At 45.5% G+C, this 19,474-nt stretch overlaps 1 protein-coding gene across 3 annotated transcripts in view; it reads left to right on the forward strand.

The window, feature by feature from the left end:
- Window positions 1–19,474, forward strand: part of CREB1 (cAMP responsive element binding protein 1) — a 398,463-nt gene that overhangs the window by 328,105 nt on the left and 50,884 nt on the right. For all 3 annotated transcript variants that reach the window (XM_078680315.1, XM_078680314.1, XM_078680313.1), the window contains one exon: window positions 3,009–3,191. In XM_078680315.1, coding sequence (XP_078536441.1) covers window positions 3,009–3,191 — 183 coding nt within the window. The remainder of the gene's footprint in view (window positions 1–3,008; window positions 3,192–19,474) is intronic.

Genomic DNA, 19,474 nt, shown 5'->3' on the forward strand with positions numbered 1-19,474 from the left:
CTACCAGCAATATTCCTAGCACTAAAATCATTCCAAATACATGAACAAAACAAAACTGTCTTGATCTGGACGGACAACATGACAGCCATGTACTACATATAAAAACAAGGAGGCACACATTCTCTGCAACTGTCCCAGCTTGCACAGAACATTTGGACATGGGCCATCCCACAAAATATATATCTACTTGCCGAACACCTTCCAGGAGTCCACAATCAGACTGCAGATCTGTTAAGTCAACAGACACAACAGATTGACAAATGGGAACTACGGGCCCGATTCACAGAACTAACTTAAGACAAAATCCTAAACTTACTACCATTTTGGTATTCACAGAAGGCACTTACTCATTTTGGTATTCACAGAAGTTAGGAGTCCTAACTTTAGGACTCCTAAATGCCTTCTGTGAATACCGAAAGTCTTAAAGTTAGGATTGTTCTCACTTTAGGAGTAGTAAAGTTAGGAGTCCTAACTTTACTACTCCTATACTGAGAGAAATCCTAACTTTAACACTTTCGGTATTCACAGAAGGCATTTAGGAGTCCTAAAGTTAGGACTCCTAACTTCTGTGAATACCAAAATGAGTAAGTGTCTTCTGTGAATACCAAAATGGTAGTAAGTTTAGGATTTTGTCTTAAGTTAGCTCTGTGAATCGGGCCCTTAATCCCCAAGTCCTAGCATTTTTCCACATGTGGGGGCAACCAAACATTGATCTGTTCGCCGCGCACGACAATGCAGAATGCCCAACCTTTGCCGCCAAGTTTCCACACCCGTTGTCCAAGGGCAATGCGATATGGATGAACTGGGCAGGCAGATTTGAAATACACTTTTCCGCCACTCCCACTGATTCCACTAGTGGTATGCAAGCTCCGACAACAGTCTCTTAAACAAATCCTAGTAGCTCCCACATGGGCACGCCAACCATGGTTCACAACACTGCTGGAACTCTCACTAGTTCCACACTAAAAACTACGCCTGTCCCCATCCCTGCTTACGCAGAATCTTGGAGAGATCAGACATCCAGATCCAGGTCAGCTGAATCTGGCGATTTGGCTCCTGAAGTCCTAGAGTTCGGTTAACCTACCTACCACCGGACTGTATGAACATCATTAAAGAAGCCAGCTGACCTACTATTAGAGCTTGCTATGCTGCAAAATGGAAAAGATTTGCCATTTACTGCACCAATAACCATATTGATCCACTGGATACCTCCATCCAAAATATCATTTGCTACCTACTGCACTTGCAGAGATGTAATCTAGCATATTTATCCATACGTTTACACTAGCAGCACTTGCTGCTTACTTGCAAAACAGACAACACTAGTCACTATTTGGAGTCCCTGCAATTAAAGCCTTTATGGTGGGCCTCTCCAGTGTGGAACCTAAATATTGTTCTTACCAGGCTCATGGGACCCCCATTTGAACCTTTTCACAAATGCAAACTACAGTTCCTCACATGGAAAGTAGCTTTCCTTGTTGCCATTACCTCTCTTAGAAGAGTAAGTGAGATCCAGGCTTTAACCATACAGGAACCATTCTTACAGTCACATCGTAACAAGGTGGTCCTCGGGACAAACCCAAAATTCCTTCCTAAAGTCATCTCTATTTCATCTTAACCAATCAGTAGAGTTACCAGTGTTTTTTCCAAACCCAGACTCCGTAGCAGAGAGCTCTACACACCTTAGATGTTAAAAGAGCCCTACTTTATTACATTGACAGAACCAAATCCTTTCGCAAAACAAAACAATTGTATGTAGCTTAACTCCCCACCGCAAAAGGGGAATCCCATCTCTAAAGCTGGGATTGCAAGGTGGATCTTTAATTGTATCCAAATATGCTACCAAAAAGCGAAACACACATTAACAATTCCTCCTAGAGCGCACTCCACATGCAAAGTGGGAGCCTCTATGACTTTCTTAGGGAGCATTCCCCTAGAAGACATCTGTAAAGCAGCAACATGGTCTACAACACACACCTTCACAAAACACTATTGTGTTGACGTGCAAGCCAAGCAGCAAGCTTCTGTGGGCCAAGCTGTTCTTAAAACACTCTTTCAAACAACTGCAACCGAAACAGGTGACCACCGCTAGGGGTGATACTGCAGTATACTCTATGCTAAGTGTGAGATCTGCAGTTTATATGCCTCGAACGGAAAATACTACTTACCAGTATGCATCTGTTCTTGGCATGTAGAGCTGCAGATTCTCACACGCCCACCCTATATCGGTTCCAGTTCTATCTTAATTAGATACACATACATGGACATCTTTTTCCTTTCTTTTAACTCCATCATTTCCCATCATGGCGGAAAACAATCTATGGATGGAGTCGATGCCCATGCTCACTATCGTCCAAGGGAGGAGTCACCTATCTCGTGACTACAAAGGCTTCTTCCAAAACAAGCATCCGAGCCCAACACCAGATGGCGATCTAATGCTAATTGTGAGAATCTGCAGCTCTACATGCCAAGAACAGATGCATACTGGTACGTAGCAGTTTCCTTTCTTAGGAACTTCATGTCTGACCTAATTGTTTTCTGTCCCCCTTTGTCAGAGTTGAGTTGCATAAGTCAAGCATGAACCATAATTCAAGGCGCTTATTTAACAGAAACAATACCACCTTGAAGGGCTAGTGGCCTGCAGTTGTTTGCTGTAGATATCGTTTCATGGGGGGTAATGTTCTCTTTTGTAGCCAGCCTCTCTTGTGATCTCAGTATTGTCTATATATCAGAGATGATATCTAACCTGTTTTCTACAAAACCTGAAACACTATTATATAAACTGTTAGATAAAGAATATGTGGTGTTGGTGCACCTAGTTTTTCTTGTATTGTTCCTTCCTTTGAAAGTGTACAGCAAGGTATGTTATTTATATATACATGAAATATGGGAGCAAAAATTACAGGTGAGAAGGTATTCCTAAAATAATGAATGTGAAAATATTTATCTTAAAGTTGTAATATCGTGTTCCATGTGGCAAATCAACTAATCACACTGCCTTTTCACAGTTGCCATCACTCAAGGAGGAGCAATACAATTGGCAAACAATGGCACAGATGCTGTACAGGGCTTACAGACGCTCACTATGTCAAATGCATCAGGAAACCAGCCTGGTGCAACCATCTTGCAATATGCCCAGACTACAGATGGACAACAGATTCTCGTGCCCAGCAATCAGGTTGTTGTACAAGGTATGAACATTGTAGAATTCGTTTTTGCTAAACACATGAAAAATATCACATTCTGCATTATGATGTGGAGGTTGATTAAAAAAAAAAATACATTGCCGTGTATTGAGAGAATGTGTATTTTTAAATGTCCTTATTCTCCTTAGGTTTAAACAGTGAATATTTGTTGACAACAAGGGGCATTGTCTCATCTTCGACATATGCTAATATTAAAACGAGCTTATGCTTCAACAACAGTATTTTACCATGATAAAACTTTCATTAATATTCATAGGCACTTAATATCCACCCCAACCCCCCATTTGTGCGATAATGGAGCAATTTTGTTCAGTGCACAGAAAAGCACCTATTAGCAAAAAGAACAAAACCACTAAAGACATCTTATGTTATTTGTTTTTCATTTTTATAAAAACCTTCAAATATACATAAGAAACACAATTGGAAAAATGTAAAGATTGCTTTAAAAGTACAAGGAGTATCATTCTTGAACAATACTTTTTTATTTTTACCTTCCTCAAGCTAAAAAGAGAGAATATAAGGGAAACTATCACATAAAGGAGGAACAGCTCTCTGTTGGAAAGCAGGCAGTGTGTACCAATTGATCAAAATCTATTTGGCCTCACAACTCTTCGTCATAATTCTTGTGAAAATAATCCCTGAAAATAATGCTTTGCTCTGAAGTAGGTCATTTTTGTAAATGATGTTTGTTACTTTGTTTAACTTTATAGTCAGTTTTTTGATAAGTAAGGGTTGGATTCCTCTATTTCGTATGGATGAATACCCCCAGGCACTAAACTGGGTTTGGAGATTTTTCTATGGGGTGAGGCTAATCTGATTGGCTGTTCATTTTATTTGGTCTCTTTTACAAAAAGAGGTGGATATGCTACAAAACTAGATGAGGCCTAGGCCTGATTTTTTGGTGGATATGCTAAAAAACTAAATGAGGCCTAGTCCTGATTCTTTTTTTGTACCTATTTATATGGTTATTTTTTATATACCGGGCACTCCCATCTCGACGACTGGGAATGATACAAGCAATGGGAATCTATGAAAGTTACCAATACTGGAGAACCAAAGTTACAGGTAAGTAACTTGTTTTCATGCATGTTGTGGGCTGGATGCATGCAAGTGTGGCTGTTTGTGTTGCGGTGTGCACGTGTTTAGTCTGTACCAGGGCTTTAACCCCTTCGCCGCAGGGCTAATTCCCCCGCGGTGCTGGGGGTAGGGGATGCGTGCAGCGCCACGGTGCTTGTGTCGAGCTCAGCTTGTAACGCTGCACGGTGGCGCTGTGCTCTTGACGAGCTGAGCTTGTCATGACCACGCCTGTTTCTTTAGAACGCTCTGCACAGTGGGGGAATTAGCCCCGCGTGTTATCAGCACAGCGCAACCGTGCCTCAGCACAGGAGGAGTTAAGTGGGCTGGGTCCGGCCTGTGCTCAGCACCGACAGTTCTAAAAGCAGGTGCTGAGACGGGTTCATTATCGGGCTTTCCATTTTTGCCCTCACCCTCAGGATAAAAAAAACAAAAAATCTCAACTCTGCAGAAGTACCACTTTTTACTGCCTTTGATGTACCTTCACGGAAACTCGTTATACTTCTTTCACACTCTCATCATTTCAGAATTAAAGCATTTTCGGATATTATATACAACGAAGCCATAGATGTTGCTTATTTATCTTATGCAACTAACAACCATTGGCAAAGTCAATACTCCTGGCTTGTTACTGCCCGACTCTCCACCCGCTGACTCGCAGCCACTCCTACCAAGAGACTCACTACTATCACTGTCAGCATCTTATTTCTCCTGCTCAGCCGGTCTGCGGCAGTGAGACAGTTAACACATTATTGTTGGAAGAACCAATAATGCAAAGTGTAGAAATCTGCAGCTCTCGTGCCAAGAACAGATGCATACTGTTAAGTAGCATTTTCCTTTCAAACACTGCACAGCTCTACAAGTAAATCTGAAACCAGGAACTTCACTACACACCCCATACACTCCATAACATATGGTTAAAAGACATTGTCATTTACAACGCCAATAGCTCTAACTAACTAATACGAGACCTATTGCATTTCCAATGCTTGTTCTTCCTGCGACCACATCCAGCAAGATTTCGGATTCTTGTTTACTGGCGGCCGTACCTAGGTCCTAAAAAATGGGGTAGATGTAAAATCTGTGCTAGGGAATCAACACTTTCGATTTCAGATAACAGTAATGCTAACACTTGAACGAGATTAAAAATAACCATCATACGCAATGACAACAGAAGAAGTTGTAAACATTTCACTCACCACATGGACGTCGGTGTTCTGGGAGGGATTTCAAATTGAATGGGTGGGCTAATCCTCGCCTCCGCGTCCTTAATAGAATTGAAACTTTCCGATACGATAGCTGGGAAATTTTCATTCTATGGCAGGACCATAGGTTTTGGATTAGGCTAGTTTAAAGCGTGTCCACCACCAAAGATGCCAATGACACAACTTGCTTAACACCATGCGCGCTGCGGGTTTTCCCGCTGTGCGCTGACTTTTTAAAAAACCTGCGGTTCATGACGAGCTCAGCTCGTCATGAGCGTACGAGAGGCGTACCTCATGACGAGCTGAGCTCGTCATGAGCGTCGAAGGGGTTAAAGTAAAAACCTCTTAAAGCTGGAGTCAGAGGACCAGTCTTCAGTGTTTAGGATAGCCTCCATGCGCGCCCCCATGGAAAAAGCCTTTGATGCCATAGCACCCTGAACCGAATGAGCCCTAAAATGAGACGTGTCTGTCCCTGCTTCCTGCATCGCCCAGCGGACCCATCTCGCAATCGTAGGCGATGAGACTACCCCGTGTGGTTTAGTGAGAGCTGTAAACAATTGTCTCACGCCCTTTGTGCTTATGTCCACTGTCGCTACCTTGTAGGCCTTGAGAGCTCTGACCACACATAGCTTTGGAACATCAGGGAAGGCCGGATACGACACCTACTTTGAATTACACTTGGTCCTTCTAGAGATGTGAAATGTAACTCCCTCTGGAGTGAAAACTCAGCCTTTGTGGTCGAAAGCCCTCACGTCGGAAACTCTGCAGCAGGATATCAAAGAAGAGTTGCTAACTTTGTCAACATTTGTTTTCTGGATAAGTACTTGTTGGCTGGCCATGATCAGAATATGTTTAGAAGTTTATTAACATCCCAGAGAGTTGAATACCGAGGTTCCGGGGGTACAGAGTCTGATACCCCTCGGAAGCTTACTTATTAGGGGATGCTTGACAATTGGGTGCCCGTCCACTGGGATATGGCCCGCCGATATTGCAGACCGAAAAGTATTGAATGACCTATAAGCCAGGCCCTCCTTCGCCAAAGAAGCTAGAAAATTAAGGACATTGACAACATCTGCCCCCATCGGATCCACCTATTGTCGGAGACACCATCTCCCCCACCTAGACCAGGAGGAGTGGCATCTCTTGTTAGTGCTCTCTGCCCAGGACTTTGCGAGTAGCGAGTCAGCGTCTGCCGAAAGGCCTGGCCCCTTCAAGTGTTGCCTGTAACCCGCCAGGCCTTCCGGTGAAGACTGCCCGAAAGAAGGAGGTGATGCAGATTCCTGTGAGGATTTTTGAGGCGATCCTGACACTGGGGTAGACTGATTGGAAAATCCCAGGAAAGTTGCATCAGAACTGGAAACCAGGCTTGGGACCTCCAGATTGAGGTGATCACCACTAAATCCGCCTGCTGCCTCCTCACCTGGGTTGACATCCTCATAATCATCACGAACGGTGGAAAAGCATAACCATGCTCCGCATTGCAATCTTGAAGGAATTTATCCACCACTAACGCATCCGGGTCCGGGCACCAACTGTACGACCTTTCCAGTTGGGCATCCAGCCGAGAGGCAAAAAGGTCTATCGAGAAGGGGCCCCAGCGGGACTGAAGTTCCTGAAATACTTTGGAATAGAGCTTCCATGAACTGGTGTCCTTCCAGTGGCGGGAGAACCAGTCCGCAACCTTGTTGGACATTTCCGGAAGATGTTCTGACGATAGCGATATTTGGTTGGATAGACAATATTCCCAGCGATCTCGTGCCAGGTCCGAGAGAGCCTTGGGCCATGTCCCCCCTAGGTGATTGATGTATCTGATCACCGCAAGATTGTCCATTTTGAGTAGGACACAGCATTGGGCCTTGTCCTTGGTCCAGCATTTCACTGCAAAGGAGCCTGCCATCACCACTAGGCAATTGATGTGAAGGCCCTTTTCGGAGGATGACCATTTTCCGCCGTTAGAAATATTGCCGCACGGGGCACCCCATCCTGAACGATTACTAGATCAGGTTAGGATCCGAAGATAGCCCGTCCGTTCCAGGCTTCCATGTGGGAAATCAACCATTGTAGTTCGGTCTTGGCCTCCTCTGGAGGGGCACAAATTGGGAATAGGCAAGGCCTTTCCCGAGGTGTGAACGTTTGAGACGTTAAAGGGCCCTATAGTGGAGAGGTGGCGGGAAAATGGCCTGAATTGATGAGGACAGAAGGCTTATGCCACTCTGGCTAGGTGGCATAAGGATATTGAGGGCCTCGCTAACGTATGCCGCAGCTCGTGTCTGATTTTGGACAGCTCGCGAGAAGGTAGAGATAGTCGCTTTGAGGGAGTGTATCATAAAGCCCAAGAATTGCATCCTTTGAGAAGGAACAAGGTCAGACTTGGGTTTGTTGATCACGAAGCCCAGAGATTACAGAAGGGATACTGCTTGTTGTAGTTGGGCTAGCAGCCGATGGGGACACAGACTCATAATGACTATATCGTCCAAGTAGATCATCAGTCTGACCACTTCCGATCTCGACCACTGGTCTCATCACCTTTGTGAAGCACCACGGGGCGGAGGATAGACCGAAAGGAAGGGAGGTGAACTCGAAAACTTGGGATTTCCTCTGGAACTCAAGAAAACGTCTGTGAGGGGGAAAGACTGGAATCGTAAGACACGCATCTTTGAGGTCCAGATGGACCATCCAATCCTGACATTGCAACAGGTCCCTGAGGAGGTGAAAACCCTCCATTTTGACGTGACGGTAAACTAGCCACTCGTTGAATTCTTTGAGATTTATTACTAGGCGTTAGCCCCCATCCCGTTTCTCCACAAGAAACATGTTGCTGAGGAAGCCTCGTGGGTGCAGGGTCGAGGGTACAATCACCTTTTTCTGCAACAGATCTAATCTCCACATCTATTAGTTCCATCTGTACTCGCAAGAAAACTATTGGTTTGGGGCGAGTCCACTGTTTTGGGAACTCGAAAAATTCTATCTGAAAACCTCAGACGGTCTGCAAAACCCAGGTGTCTGAGGTTATCGAAAGCCAATTATGTAGAAAAAACTGCTGTCTGCCCCCTATTTTTATACTCCCAGAGTCCTGCACTTTCACCTTGTTGTTTGTCGTAGGAAACATTTCCTCTGCCACCCCTTCAGCGTGGGTATGATTGGGTGGGGTAAAATGGACCGTTCTTGGCAGGCGTGCTAAAATAAACTCCTGGACACCGCTGGTCCCCTGGCTAAGATTCTGGACATGGCGGAGGAAGCCAAGGCATCTGGCAGTCCCCTGAAACCCTCTCTAGCTGGGCACAGAGGGCTATCATCTTCTTGGTAATGCGAATGCTGCGCTTTCTACGGAACAGGTCTTTGTTGACAAAGATAAACCCTAAACTGGGAGAACTGGCCACCTACAATGCTGGACCAGTAGTGGAGGGCAGTCTCTTCGGAGACCCCTACGTAAAAGAGTTGGGTGCATTTGTAAATACATTTAACTCTCTGGACAAGACCCAACCATACATTAAGCGCATATTGACCCAGCGTGTTTTTGGCGCAGACGATCGTGGCAGGTGGCGCTCCTACAGACAAGTCTCCTACAAGTCTGCAGAAACTCGTTGAGGACAGTGGCAAGACCCTGAGGATTTGGGAACTTCCTCTCTTAGGGTCACGAATAAACTTGGCTAAGAATGTGGCCATCTAAGGGTCCACTTCCAGTGTGACGGCAACCTTTACCTCCAGAGCTGGTCTGAGGCAGCTTCTAATCTCCTTGTCCAGAGGCTTACAAAGTCTGCCAGCCATATAAGCTGTTACTTTAGGGGCTGAAACCCATTCCGTCGATGTTGGATGTAAAAGGTCCTCTGGGTTTTAGATATCGTTATCCGCTTGGGGAACTGCTGTTGGGTCTAACCTTGCCGGGCGCCATGGTTGGCCCGAGTCTCCGTCTCCATTAGAGGTCTAGGGGGACTCATTTGTGTTTCCAGTGGGTAACCAGGTGGGCAACCAGCCTGAGGGGCCCGCCAGAACTTCTGTTGGTCCTTTGGGGTTTTGAGGAGGCTGAGGTCCAAAAAAGGCTTCTTTAAACGTGCAAAAACGTCCGTATCTATCCCTGTGTCATCAGCGCACTTTCTCTTGGGATCTAGGGCAGTAGTGGAGGGCTGTCCTAGAGGTAGGGGGTTCTTAGCCCCAGAAAGGTCTTCCCTCGCATTGAGGGGTAGAAGGCACTGGGCTTGAAGCTGATTTATCTTCTTCTCCAGGGGCGCCACCACTTGTAAAACCGCCTTGAGGATTGAGGTGTCCGTAACTTGACAAAAATGGTCATCAATGGGCAGAAAGGCTACCTCTTCCTCCTCATAATAATCCTCAAAGTATTCCATAATTCACTACCTTTGGAGATTCTTGAGATGATCAGGGGTTAATTGTAGGATTAAACCTGTAATATTAGAGCACTAAGGCTGATGTGGGCTGGGACCACTGCTCCCTACTGGTGCTGAGGGTAGTGAACTGCATGTGCGGGTCCCTCTTTATTAAAGTCAGTCTTACCCGGTTCGAGGGAGTTCAGGCTCCAGGCATGGGCTCTCTTGTGAATTGACCCATGGGTCACTTAAACACAAAATTTAATTAGCCAAAAACAAACTGGCACTATTCCCCCACTTGTAAAAGAGAAGCGCGTGCTTCCATTCGAGTCTCCGCAACTAACACAACAGAAGACGAGACTCGCCGGCCCGTTGGGAGTCGAGGCGCGCAAAATGGGAAAGAGCGCGGTCCCCTAGCTGCGGGAGGGCCGCCCGCACAGAGAACCTTGTAGTGACAAGGCGTCCGCGAAGGAGCGAGAGACACTCCAGCGGTTGGCAATTTACAAAAGTAAACCGCCATGCCTGTGCAATACGAAGCAGATATCGAATACATACGCGCATAGGCAATAAATAACACTGAAAATAACGTTAATTAAGCTCTACACAAAGAAACATGAGAAGAGAATAAGACTTATCTTGGTGCTGCTGGAGCAGCAAAAAAAGAAGAGGATAGAGCATCCTCAGGGGAAGTTATGGGACACCCTGCCTATGAATTGGACAATACTGTTGGACTTTTTCAGTTTCTACTTTCCCTGTGCATCATGCGAAATGTAGTTTATAGTTGTTGTGGTTTTTTGGAATTACGCTGCTGGAGTAATAAATGGAGAAAGTTACAGCCTAATTCGAAGCCTCCGATCCTGCCATAGAATTACTTGTGGTCTTCCGCTGCACATTCTTTTAGATGCTACTTATTTATTTTTAAGCAAATGAGAGTGAATCTTTTTGTGTCTCTCTCGTGTACTTGTCACCCCTCCATGCTCCTTCTGACAACCCTTAGCTTTCCCACACCCCCTTCCTCTCGCCTACTTTTGGCGTCAGCTTGACCACCAACTCTTCCCTTCCACACTCCATTGTCCATGTGCTTGCTGCTGGTGCTTCTTTCTCTCCCTTGTCCGTGTAACCCTCTCTTCCGCTGCATTGCTGCTTGCCCCCTTCCTCCATTTTAAAACTTTCCATTTTCTGAATATGCTCTTTACTAATTTGTTAACATTATTCAATTATCTAAACAGTCGCAGACCCCCAGGGGTCCCAGGACCCCAAGTTAAGAACTGCTGTGCTAATAGATCATTGTGACAATTCGGACAGCAGAGGACCAAGCATTTCCATTATGCTGCATAGCGCGTTTAAGTAATAATCTTTCTTATTCATTTAGCAATATACATACAATCCTCCTGAAACTGCACCAAATTCCACGGTCTTAGTTGCCAGATCGCAAGGTTGAGGATGCAGTAGCTTCCCATTCTGTTGCCTGAGCAGGTCTGAACAATGATTTAACTCTGTGTGGATGAATAGACCTATTTCAACTGTAAAGGGTATCAAGGTTGAGATGAGCATGGTGGGGCAATGACAGTGCTGTGGGTGCTAGTCAGCCACTCGTGCTGTGGCAACCACTGCCGCTGTATAGTTAGGTTGGCCATATGTGTACCACAACATGTCTGTGTTGATTGCCACCTGCGACTGTGGGTCAAGAAATAATCTCCCAAATGATATATCCTTTTTGTTCAGCTGCTGCAGTTTATGCTGGACAGTAGCCTCCACCAACATTAGATCCTCCCATTTACTAGTTGCTCATACCATTGTTTGACTAGACATTCCTCTAAAGCAGCTGTCCTTAACCCCTTGGACGCTCATGACGAGCTCAGCTCGTCATGGAAATGCCATTCATTTCCATGGAAATTACATGGCAACGATGGAATAGGCCTTAGCATCCAAGTGGTTAACCTGGGGTCACGGGACCTGGGTTCATACAGTCTACTGCAGTATAAAATTGCAAAAGATATTAGCAGATTAATAAAATGCTCTGAATTTGAAATTAGAAGATAAACTTTAAGGTGGTATCCTTCTGTTGATTTGTGGGAGCAGCGCAAGTGCAGCATGCAGAATATAGTATGGATTGGTGCATCAGTTGAAACAACATTGGTATGCACTGGGTAAAAGCACGCATTAGGAACAAAATAAACAGTGATATGCTAGAGTCTAGGGTATTGCTTCATCTTGCAGTAAATCTAAATGTCAGTTTGCTCATATGTTGTGCTTTTGTGAATTTAAATATTTCTTAATTTATGTATTTGTTTAATGTGTGCTAATTTCAGTATTATTGTGTATTGTTTTGAGGTTTAAATTGTATAAATTGTTTACACTGGGTTCCCTGGCATTTAGTAATGAATGGGTGGGGGTCCACAGAAATCGAAAGGTTAAGAACCACTGACTTATACAATTATTCTCTGTACTTCATGTGTCGCTTATATTCTTTAAAAATATTTAACACCTTAATATATGTTTAAACAAAATCAATAATTCTCCCGTATTGGGGTGTCTTTCATAGATTCACATGCCTGAATCATTCCCGGTTGTCGGAGTGGGATTCCCACGGTACATAAAAAAGCAATAATATGCAATAATATCCTTAGAAAACTTGGTAATAACCAACCAGGAAGTAAAGTAGCCCAAGCTACAATAGAAAAAACGTCCACACTCATGACTATCCTAGTCATTTTGTATACCCCAAACTGCAGCCAATCAGACGACAGCACCCACCAGAAAGTCCTCCCCAGAGGCTCAGGCTCTCAGATTTACTACCGCACGTCGTGTGAAGGGAGTCTCCCTGAGCTTTGCTCAGTACTTCTCTTTTTCCTTCAAGATTCCTTGATTTCAGGATGTCTTCCTCAAAGAAATCTTTATTGAGGCCTTGTGAGTCTTGTGGTAAGCTCCGGCTCTTCTCTCAAGATCCCCACAAGAAGTGCATTTACTGCCTGTACCCAGACCATCAGGTGAAGGACTGCAAGATATGTAGGACCTTCCCTCAGAAGACCCTCAGGGACAGGGAGGGCCGCTTGCTTTTGTGGCTACAAAAGCTCAAGGATCAAGATAATCCTGTTTCTGAGGTAGGCAGTATTGCCTCTGGGTCTACTACAGCTTCTGGAAACTGAGCTGCTGAAGAGGTGTTATCTTCTCCTGGGGCCAAGATTGTGATGAAGCAACAATCTTCTAAGGGGTCTGAGAGGCCTTCCGCCTCTAAGGATACTCCCCCTGCTAAGAGCAAACTTTTGCCATCCACACCCCCGAGAAGAGCGACCAAGAATTTACCTCAGAAACCAACTTCTGAGAAGACTTTACCCCAGAAGACCAGAAGAAGGCCCCGTCGTCGACGAAGGTCTCCGTCGACGCTACATCTACGTCTACGGTAACTTTCTCTTCTCCTAAACCTGAGATGTTCAGGTCAACAGTGTCTTCTTCGTCGACGAGGGTCTATGTCTCAGTCAAGCCTATGTCGTCGACGAGAGAATCGACTGCCATCGTCAGTGCCCCGTCGACGGCCAAGCTTAAAAAGATACCGTCGACGACAGCTTCATCGTCGACGCCCCCGACGACGGTTGCTCCATCGTCGTCGACGACCTTCCGACTCCCATCGTCGACGAAGACTCCATCGTCGACGAAGGTTCCAGCGTCGACGAAGACTCCAGCGGCGTTGAAGGCTCCGTCATCGACGAAACCTTCCTCGTCGACGAAGACGACTTTATCGTCGACGACCACCTTATCATCCGTCTGGATCCGTGCCTCCGTCGACGAGCCCGTCTACGATTCCTCCGTCGACGCCGCAACTGTTTACATGTACCACCATACAGGTTTGGTCACCATCTACGGCTTTTACATCAACGCCGAAGCCTTCCTTGCTTCAGAGACGCGGTTCTGGACGAGAACCTTTATCTCCATTACGCCTATCACCTCAAACAGTACCCTTACAAGTCCCTGACAAGTTCCAGGACTCTGAGGATAGTGAGGAAGATTCCGACTTGGATAAAAGGTTTGGAGCAGCAACAAGCCCTTCGGAACTGTTGATCAAGAAGAAGAACAAGATGATCAGCCTTCGCCTGAGCAGGTGACATCGCCCATTACTAATGTCCCCACAGCTCAGATGCCGGTGGCATTACTAACGAACCTACAGCACATGCTTAATGATTATTACAGGCGTTTTCCACCATCTGAGTCAGCGGACTCTGTGCCTCCTACACCTGCGGTGCAAGCATCCACGTCTGATTTCAGGTCTCCAAGGCCTCCTTTGCCTGTAGCTTCTCAGAACCCGGAAGAACACCAATCATCTGATGAAGAGGAGAGAGAAGAGGGTGAAGTTGATGACAGTTCTTTGTTGTCGGAGTGGGACGATTATCAGGTCCAAACACCTTCTCCTTCACCTCCGGTTACTGCAGATTCACCTCCAGTGGATATTGGAGGTTTCCACCAGCTGATGGAAAGAGCTACAAAACGTTTCCTTATTCCGATGGCAACTACACAAGAGGAATGCTTCCTCTATGATTTCAAGGACCAGCCAAGGAAGCAGACTAAGTCAATACCAATTATTGAGTTCATCTGGAAAGAGGGACTAAAAGTGATGTCCACTCCTGCATCTATCCCTCCAGTATTGCCGAGAATAGATAAAAAATATAAGGCACCTGAAAAGTCCCCAGCTTGCCTTATAGGACACCCGAAGTTAGATTTGGTGATCGTACAGGCTTCACAGAAGCGGTCCAGAAATCCTTCCTCCCCAATCGCAGCCCCACGAATAGAGACGGCAGGCGTCTGGATGCTATTGGAAAACAGGTGTCTACAATGGCAGCAACTACAGTCCGGGCTGCCAATTCGTTAGCCATCCTGGGCAGGTACTGTATGATCTGCTGTGGGTTTGGTATGTACAGGTGAGAGGCGCTCAAACAATGCGGGTGGGGTTTGGTGATGGGAGTTAGAGATTATAGTACAGCGGTGCTGACAGTATAGAGGAAACCCTGTAACCTCTAACTAATATTTAGGCTTGAGGTGCCTGAACATTATAAAACATACAGACAATTACTGTGCACACGTCAGATAAACAATTCGGTATCAATGTATTTCAGGACAAACCGAGATGAAGCTGTTGGTTTGGTGAAAGCTTTATGTGGTTCTTTTTGTTGAATATACAAATGCCAGCCGACACGTGTTTCATCAAACAGGACGAAGCCTGTGAATCATCAGGGCTGTAAATGGCGTGGTGAGTATTCGGGTAAGGTAGAGTTAACGGCGTAGACTCTGGGTGGTCGACGTTATGAAATAAAGGAGGAAATGGTAACTTTCGAAGGAACAGTCGGGTACGACTGTAGACGGTAACCTGCGGTAATGGGTTACGGTGCCGCTCAGTACGGGATGTGTCTACCTCTGGGCAGGTACGACCAGAAAATGTGGTCTGACATTTCGCCGTATATCAACATGCTTCAAGAACCTTCCAAAGCAGAAGCTCTGAAGATACTGCAGGAGGGTGAGAGAATCTCGGCAGAGATTATAGATTGTGCAGTTGATGTGGCTTCAACTGGATTCCGACAGTTGGCAGGGGTTGCTGTCCTATGCAGGCAAGGCTGGCTAAAAGCGACTTCGTTTCGCCAGGAGATGCAAGCTAAGGTACTGGACATGCCTTTCGACGGGGAATTTTTGTTTGGTCCGCAGGTAGAGGAAGACTTGCAGACGATCAAAAAAGACACGGAAACAGCCAGGTCCCTTGGCACCTTACAATTTCGGGAAACTGCCCTATCGGGGTGCTAGAGGGCGTGGATCGTCCAGTACTAGAGGAGATTACAGTCCGCAATCTTCCTACAGACAAGGAAATCAACGTTACCAATCCCAACGTTACCAGTCTTATGGCCAGCGCAACACAAATTATTCCCAAAATAAAAGAAAGCCTGCCTACCGCGGAAAGGATTCAAATAAAAGGCAATGAGTTTCATCACCTGCCACCGCTACTGCCGCATTCCCACATAAAAATTGGAGGAAGAATCTCAAAATTTTACTCAAAATGGTCCTCAATAACATCGGACAGGTTGGTCTTGGACATTGTAGCCAAAGGCCATGCCCTCGAATTCGAAAAATTTCCTCCGAAGGTTCCCCCAAAGGGCCCACCTCCAGCTCATCTCAAGGAGTTGTTTTCCCAGATTTGATGTTAAAAAAAGGAGCAATCGAAAAGGTCCCTCAGGTTCAGAGAGGAACAGGACTCTATTCCAGATTCTTTCTAATAAGGAAGAAATCTGGGGAGTGGCGACCAATTCTAGACCTTCGTGCCCTCAACAAGTACTTGAAAAAACTATCGTTTCGGATGCTATTGCTCCAGGAAATACAGCGTCTTCTTTCGGCAGGAGAGTACATGGCCACTTTGGACCTTCAAGATGCGTATTTCCACATTCCCATTTTACCCCGTCACTGGAAGTTCCTGTGTTTGAGTGGCTGGCAGGGATTTTCAAATCAAAGTCCTTCCCTTTGGACTACGTTCAGCACCCAGAGTGTTTACGAAGGTCCTAGTCCCAGTAGCAGCACACCTCTGGCTGGAGGGAATACAAATATTTCCCTACTTGGACGATTGCCTTATCAAGGCGAGTTCTTACGCAAACACAGACTACCATGTCTAACGTTGTCTGTCTCTCTTCCAGTCACTGGGTCTCTCCATCAATCTCAGCAAGTCACAACTGCAACCGTCCCAAAGACAAGCTTTCTTGGGAGCAACCTTGGACACACAACTGGTCCGAGCTTTCGTATCGGACGAGAGGCAAAGGAAAATACAAGACATGGCCTAGATTTTACTATCAAAAAGGTCAGTTTCAGTCCGACAGTTCAAGTCTTTTCTGGGAATGGTTTCTTCTTGCATTCCTTTGATACCGAATTACCGCCTCAGGATGAGGCCTCTCAGGAACAACTCAACCTACAATGGCTGCAGGTCTCCGGCTCATTCGAAGATCTCATTCGAGTCACCCCTCGCATCCGAGAGGCTCTTCTCTGGTGGATTCAGGAGGGAAATTTACAGAAGGGTTGCGCGTTCCTTCAAGACGCGCCTATCTTCACAATCACCACAGACGCATCCCTCGAGGGTTGGGGAGCACATCTTCAAGGGCGGACGGTCAGTGGGAAATGGAGCCCTCAACAGAAGGTCTGGCACATCAATCTATTGGAGCTAAGAGCCCTCTTCCTAGCCCTCAAGTTTTTTCGCGCAATCATTCAAGGGGCCACGGTATTGGTTCGCACAGACAATACTACAAGCATGCATTATTTGAACAAACAGGGAGGAACTCGGTCGGTTCGTCTATCTGAAGAAGCCCAGGAGATATGGGCATGGCCGTTACGACACAGAATCAATCTTTTGGCTGTTCATGTACCGGGAACTGCAAACGTTCTTGCGGACACCCTCAGCAGATCAACGGTGTCCACTCACAAATGGGAACTTCATCAACCAACGGTGGATCGGATTTTCCAGCAGTGGGGTAATCCCGATCTACACCTCTTTGCGACCAAGAAGAACAGCAAATGCCTGCTCTTTGCAAGCTGGCATCCCCACAAAGACTCTCAGGGGAATGCGATTTCGATCAGCTGGTCTCAAATATATGCCTGCGCCTTTCCTCCGATACCGTTGGTTCCCAGAGTCCTACCGAATCTCCTCTCCATTCACAATGGTCAGATTTACCATCCGGACCCGACTTCTCTGAAATTAGCGGCTTGGCGCCTGAGTACCTTGAGTTCGCCCATCTGAATATCTCTGCGGATTGTAAGGAGGTACTAGCCAATGCAAGAGCACCTGCTACGATAAAAACGTACAGACTTAAATGGAAAAGGTTCTGTATCTGGTGTCAATCAGCTGGGATTCATCCTTTTCAAGCAACGCCGGATCAGATATTGCCTTTTTTCTTACACCTGGCAAGGTCAGGTTTATCTCATGCAACACTAAAGGTTTTCTTAGCAGCCATTTCAAGGTACCGTAAAGATGGGTCCACCTCTCTTTACTCTTCAAGATTAAAACAGCAGTTCTTTAAAGGACTTTTCAGAATGTTTCCTCCGGTGCGTCATCCACCTCCATCATGGCATCTCAATATAGTGTTAGCGCAGCTTATGCGCCATCCTTTTGAACCAATTCACAGAGTGGATTTAAAATTCCTAACTTGGAAAGTGGCTCTTTTGTTGGCTTTGACTAGAAGAGTCAGTGATGTCCAGACTATCACTGTCCATCCACCTTTCTTACAGTTCAAGTCTAATTCAGTAGTGCTCCGCACAAACCCAAGATTAATGCCTAAAGTGCCTTCTGACTTTCACCTGAACGAGCCAGTCATCTTAAGGACATTTGTTCCTAATCAGCAATCCCCTGCGGAAAGAGCATTGCATACACTTGACTTCAGGAGATGTTTAAAGTTCTATTTACAGAGGACCTCTGCAATACGAAAATCCGATCAATTGTTCATCGCTTATGGAAAGATACGACAAGGACATGCAGTGTCTAAGCAAACCATAGCTAGATGGATCTCTGCTGCTATTGACTTTTGCCATATACAAGCAGGAAGACCTTTACAGGCAACTCCAAGGGCTCATTCTACAAGAGCTGTGTCTTCCTCGACTGCTCTTTTCGCTAGTGTACCTCTTCAGCAAATCTGCAGAGCAGCAACCTGGTCCAGCAGACATACTTTCACCAAGCACTATTGTTTGGATGCAGCCAGCGACACTGATGCTTTAGTGGGTCAAGCTGTTCTGCGTAATCTTTTCAGATAAGGTGAGCCTCTGTTTTCCCTCCTCCTCTTTACTGCTTTCAAGACGCTTGCTTCATGCCTATTATTATGTACATTCGTTGTACCTGCAAATTCTCATGCTTTTAAAAATGAGGCATTTTATTATATGATTATGTGTTTTTCATATACACAACCTTATGCTATGGATAGCGTCTTCCAAGCATTATTATATACTGCTATCAACTCTGATTCAGGCATGTGAATCTATGAAAGACACCCCAATACTGGAGAAGAACAATAGTTACTTACCTGTAATCTGTGGTTCTCCAGTATTGGTGTCTTTCATAGATTCGCATGCAACCCGCCCACCTCCCCTCCGAGGCTCATGGTTTTTACCTTCACTCCTATGCGAGAAAATTTGAGAGCCTGAGCCTCTTGGGAGGACTTTTTGGTGGGTGCTGTCACTTGATTGGCTGCAGTTTGGGCTATACAAAATGACTAGGGTAGTCATGAGTGTGGAAGTTTTTTCTATTGTAGCTTGGGCTACTTTACTTCCTGGTTGGTTATTACCAAGTTTTCTAAGGATATTATTGCATATTAATGCTTTTTTATGTACCGTGGGACTCCCACTCCGACGACGGGGAATGATTCAGGCATGTGAATCTATGAAAGACACCAATACTGGAGAACCACAGATTACAGGCAAGTAACTATTGTTCTTCACCCAAAAAACACAGCAAAAATCTTGATAAAATCTGAAATAGAAATTCACCAGATTCACAATGCATAACTTTCACAACAGCCATTGAAACCGAAACCCGCACAGCACATGCAATGCCTATGACCAAATATTTTTTTTTACTAATAAAAAATAACACCTAAAATTGCAATGTCATTAAATCACAAAGTATCATCACAGCAGTCAATATTTCATTCATGGTCATCTC

Source organism: Lissotriton helveticus, chromosome 3_1 (assembly GCF_964261635.1).
Source record: "Lissotriton helveticus chromosome 3_1, aLisHel1.1, whole genome shotgun sequence".
NCBI lineage: Eukaryota > Metazoa > Chordata > Amphibia > Caudata > Salamandridae > Lissotriton > Lissotriton helveticus.